This window comes from Camelina sativa, chromosome 2 (genome assembly GCF_000633955.1).
Source record: "Camelina sativa cultivar DH55 chromosome 2, Cs, whole genome shotgun sequence".
NCBI classification, from domain to species: domain Eukaryota; kingdom Viridiplantae; phylum Streptophyta; class Magnoliopsida; order Brassicales; family Brassicaceae; genus Camelina; species Camelina sativa.
The window spans coordinates 19,867,230-19,871,441 of NC_025686.1; the positions used below are offsets into that span (position 1 = coordinate 19,867,230).

The 4,212-nt window shown below is 44.1% G+C and overlaps 1 protein-coding gene across 1 annotated transcript; it reads left to right on the forward strand.

Moving 5' to 3' along the window:
• LOC104730099 lies at window positions 22–2,913 on the forward strand. The gene is made up of 2 exons (XM_010449202.2): window positions 22–2,330; window positions 2,541–2,913. The coding sequence occupies exons 1-2, from the start codon at window positions 74–76 to the stop codon at window positions 2,579–2,581; spliced, it is 2,298 nt and encodes a 765-aa protein (XP_010447504.1). The 5' UTR covers window positions 22–73; the 3' UTR covers window positions 2,582–2,913.

The following is a 4,212-nucleotide window of genomic DNA, read 5'->3' on the forward strand; positions in this document are numbered from 1 at the left end:
AAAAAAAAAAAAAAAAAAAAAAAAAACGTCTCTTTCCATGGCGATTACGAAGGCGATTGGTTTCAAGTTTTGAATGATCGATTCTGACGGATTTGGGGGGCGAGGAGTGGATCTCCTTCGATCTCTGCTAGTTAATGATGATAGGAATCAGATCGGAAGTCTGATTTTTTCTGGGCAAAGTTTGATTCTGTTGGTTGCAGATTTTGGGATTCTTGGGATTTTCATTGGGTTCCCTGATTTTTATGATTCGGCCGGGTCGATTTCGTATACCCATATAAGGGGGTTTGGAAATGTCGAGATTGTGGTCTTGATGGTGGTATCCGATGGGGATTTCTGGAAGATACCGACACTTACATTCAGGGGTTCGGAGGTTCTGCATTTAAGTCTCAATATCTTTGTTTGGTGTGGTTGGAGTTGGAGTGGATTCTCTTCTCTGGATTTGGGCAGGATTTGTTCTTTATTGCTAGGTTCGGGTTTTAATAAGAGAAATCTTGTCTTCCGTGGTGTTAGTTTCGCGATTTCGACGGATCCGGAGTGTGAGGGAATTCTGTCCTTCGATTACAACGGGTTTGTGTATTGGTTTTTGTGGTTTACTTCCGGGGATTTATATCTGATTCGGTTGGGGATTATGCTTGAGATTTCCTTAGTCTGGTTTGGAAGGTGGATTTCGTTGATATTTCCTCATGATAATTTCCAGGATTCTTCGGTGGCTTTGATGGTACGATTGGGGATGATCTGGATAGTAATTGGAGTATATATGATACGATTTGTTCTGATCTTGGGCGAAGGGGTTGGTGTTGAGGTATATAAACGAAGGCTTGCGGTTTGTTTATGCATCATCCCTCTCTGTTTTTGTTGTTCGCTCCTTCTTGCTTTTGTTTTCATCTTCATTTTTTTCTGGGTTTTTCTTGCGGGTGGCTCTTGTTCCCTCTCTTTTGTGCGAGTTATGGCTCAATTGGTTTTCAGCAAGAAGAATGCAACTTTGGTTCGTACTGTCACTGTGTCCATCTCCAATTCGGTCTTGGCTCAGAGAATTCAGCAGTTCTCGATGACCCTTATTGGCAGGCTTATGAATCCGGTGTGTCAGAATATGGAGTCCTTGATAGCTAATTTTCCAAAAATCTGGAAGTTAGAAGAGAGGGTGGTTGGTGCTGACTTGGGTCAGGGTGTTTTTCAATTTAATTTTGAGGAAGAAGAAGATATTTTGCCAGTTTTGCAGAATGGTCCATACCATTTTGATGGCTGGATGGTCTCACTGGTTAGATGGGAGCCAGTCATCTCCTCCTCCTACCCTTCAGCTATCAACTTCTGGGTTAAAGTGCCAGGGATTCCAATGCATTTGTGGGAGGTGGCTACTCTTGAAGCTATTGGTAAGAAGCTTGGGAGGATTCAAGAGGTTGATGAGGAAACAGGTAGTCTATGTGTGTCAGTCAATGGGTTTAATCCACTGATCTTCAGGATGGTGGTGCCTTTTGCAACTGGGGATGAGATTGTGGTTTCATTGGAGTATGAGAAATTGAATGGGGTTTGTGAACATTGTTCCCGGATCACCCATGACTCCAAGGTTTGTCCAGAGGTTAAGGTGGCTTCTGTCCAAGGTGCGGATTTGCAGAGGGATAGTCGAGGTAGTCAAAGGCAATTTCAAGTTGTGAAGCAAGAACAGCATCAGAATGCTGGGGGTTGGGAAAAGCCTAGAAAGCATGCTAAGAGGGCCCTGGATTTTCAGTCTACGGATTCTAGTGAATATGGATATTTCCCTCAGCAACGTTTTGGTGGTCAGAGTTCTAACGGTAACGGTTCTCACCGATCTCGTCAACAAGAGCGGCTACAGGGTCAGGCTTGGGGTCAGAAGAGGAGCTTTGGAGAGGTTACTGCTCGTGATGAAGGTTACCGTCGCGGTACACAATCAGGGAATGGGGAAGGTTCGGGTAAGGCCCCTGGTTTTGTTTTAAACCGAAAGAGTGCTGGCCCGGCTTGGCCTAAACCTCTCTTTAAGGTCAAACAGGCGGCTGTTGTGGAGCATGGTTCGTTGCGGATTGATAATAATGTGGGCGATTCCAGCCCTAGTGATCCATCAGCGGTCAAGGAGGTTGAGGGAAATGCTGTTAAGGGTGATGAGGGGGCTTCTTTAGCTATGGATTTTGAGGTCGACAATGATGACTTGCTTGAGGATGGTGAATTTGACGATATGGGTAAGTCTGATCATATCGTTGTCCAGGAGGGGACTGTTTCTCCAAATCAGGGTGTGGGGGGTCTTACGGATCAAGGGTCTGAGGCTCAAGTGGATCAAGTAACTGATTCCCAGGGTGATTATGACTGTAAGCCACAAGGTAATTCCTCTCCTCATGTATCGGTTGAGTTAGCCGTGGGGATTGTTAATAATGCTATGGCAGCATTTACTTTAGATGCGACAGGTGGTCACAAAAGGAAGAATTTTAATCCTTATGTTAGGAAGAGTGTTAGCGGTTCTAGGATACCTTCTTTGGCTTTAGCTTCTCCTGGGAAACGATTACTAGCTAAGGCTTTGTCTAAACCTGCAGGTGAAGGGAATAAACAGAAGCTGGTGGGGGAAACTGGGTAATAATACAATGGGCGCTAAACCTTCGGATGGGGGGCGTTAAGGAAAGAAAGGGATGGGGGCTCTCCCGAAACCGCCGGCTAGAACGTGAAGATTCTGAGTTGGAACTGTCAGGGCATAGGGGTGGATCTGACAGAAGGATATTTGGGAGATTTGTGGAAGCAGCATCGGCCAGACATCTTATTTTTATCAGAAACTAAAAAGTGTTTTTCTTATTTACAAAAATTTCAAAAAAAGTTTGGTTATAATAATTTGTATACTGTTGATCCCCATGGTTCTAGTGGTGGGTTAGCTTTATTTTTCATGGATGAAATAAAACTTTCTATTTTATATGATAGTAATCGGATTATTGATGTTCAAGCTTCATTTGGTCAACAATTGGTTTATTTGTCTTTTGTTTATGGGGATCCAATCCCGCAAAATCGGACAAAGGTATGGGAGAAGTTAATGGATATTGGTTCTCTCCGGATAGATCCTTGGTTTTTGATTGGAGACTTTAATGAACTGGTTGGGAATCACGAGAAAAGGGGTGAGGCTCTACGACCTGCTTCCTCTTTTGTGCCCTTTCAAACAATGATTCGGCACTGTGGCATGCTTGAATTCCCGTGTTATGGAGAGCAATTATCCTGGCGAGGTAATCGTCGTAACAATCAGGTGGTTCGGTGTCGCTTAGACCGTGCTTTAGGTAATGAAGACTGGCATAGTTTTTTCCCAAATTCGAGGGTGGATTATTTGGAGATGATTGGGTCTGATCATTGTCCTATTTTGGCTACTTGTCTCAAGACAGCCTCTCGCCGGTATAGGCAGTTTCGCTTTGATAAACGCTGGTTGGGGAAGGACGGACTTCTAGGTGCGGTAGAGTCCGGGTGGGCGCGCACAAATAATTTTCGGGTTCCGGCTTTTGTGGATAAAATTAGGAATTGTCGAAATTCGATTTCGTGGTGGCGGAAAAATAACGTGATTTCTGGCCCGTCCCTTATCTCTTCACTGAAGGCTGCCTTACAGGAGGCAAAGATGGATGACTTGATTTCACAGGATGAGATTCGGGACATTGAGAGAAAATTAAAAGAGGCTTATCGGGATGAGGAGTTGTACTGGCAACAGAAGAGTCGGAAATTCTGGTTGCGGGTGGGCGATAAAAATACAAAATATTTCCATGCTTCGACTAAGCAGCGGAGGGTTCGGAATAGGATTGTGGGGTTATTTGGTCCGGATAACGTTTGGGATGAGTCGCCATTGGGAATGGAGACTATAGCCTCCAAATATTTTGAGGATTTGTTTAAACGGTCTGACGTAACTGGATTATCGGAAATTCTTCAGGAGATTTCACCTATTATTACAGATAATATGAACCGAAGTCTAACAAGGGAAATTACGGAAGCGGAGGTTCGGAAAGCCTTATTTGCTATGCATCCAGAGAAATCTCCAGGCCCTGACGGTATGACGGCTTTATTTTTTCAACGGTTCTGGCCTTCTTTAAACGGAGATTTGGTGGCTCTGGTCAAAAACTTTTTTAGGACGGGTGGTTTTGATCCTCGCCTTAATGAGACTAATATTTGTCTCATCCCTAAGGTGGATCGACCACAACGAATGACGGAATTTCGGCCTATCAGTCTGTGTAATATGAGCTATAA

Coding starts and splice junctions, on each gene's coding strand:
- LOC104730099 (XM_010449202.2), top strand. CDS start 74: ATGATCGATTCTGACGGATTTGGGGGGCGAGGAGTGGATCTCCTTCGA. Junction 2,331..2,540: donor TTATGACTGTAAGCCACAAG/GTAATTCCTCTC, acceptor CTAAACCTGCAG/GTGAAGGGAATAAACAGAAG.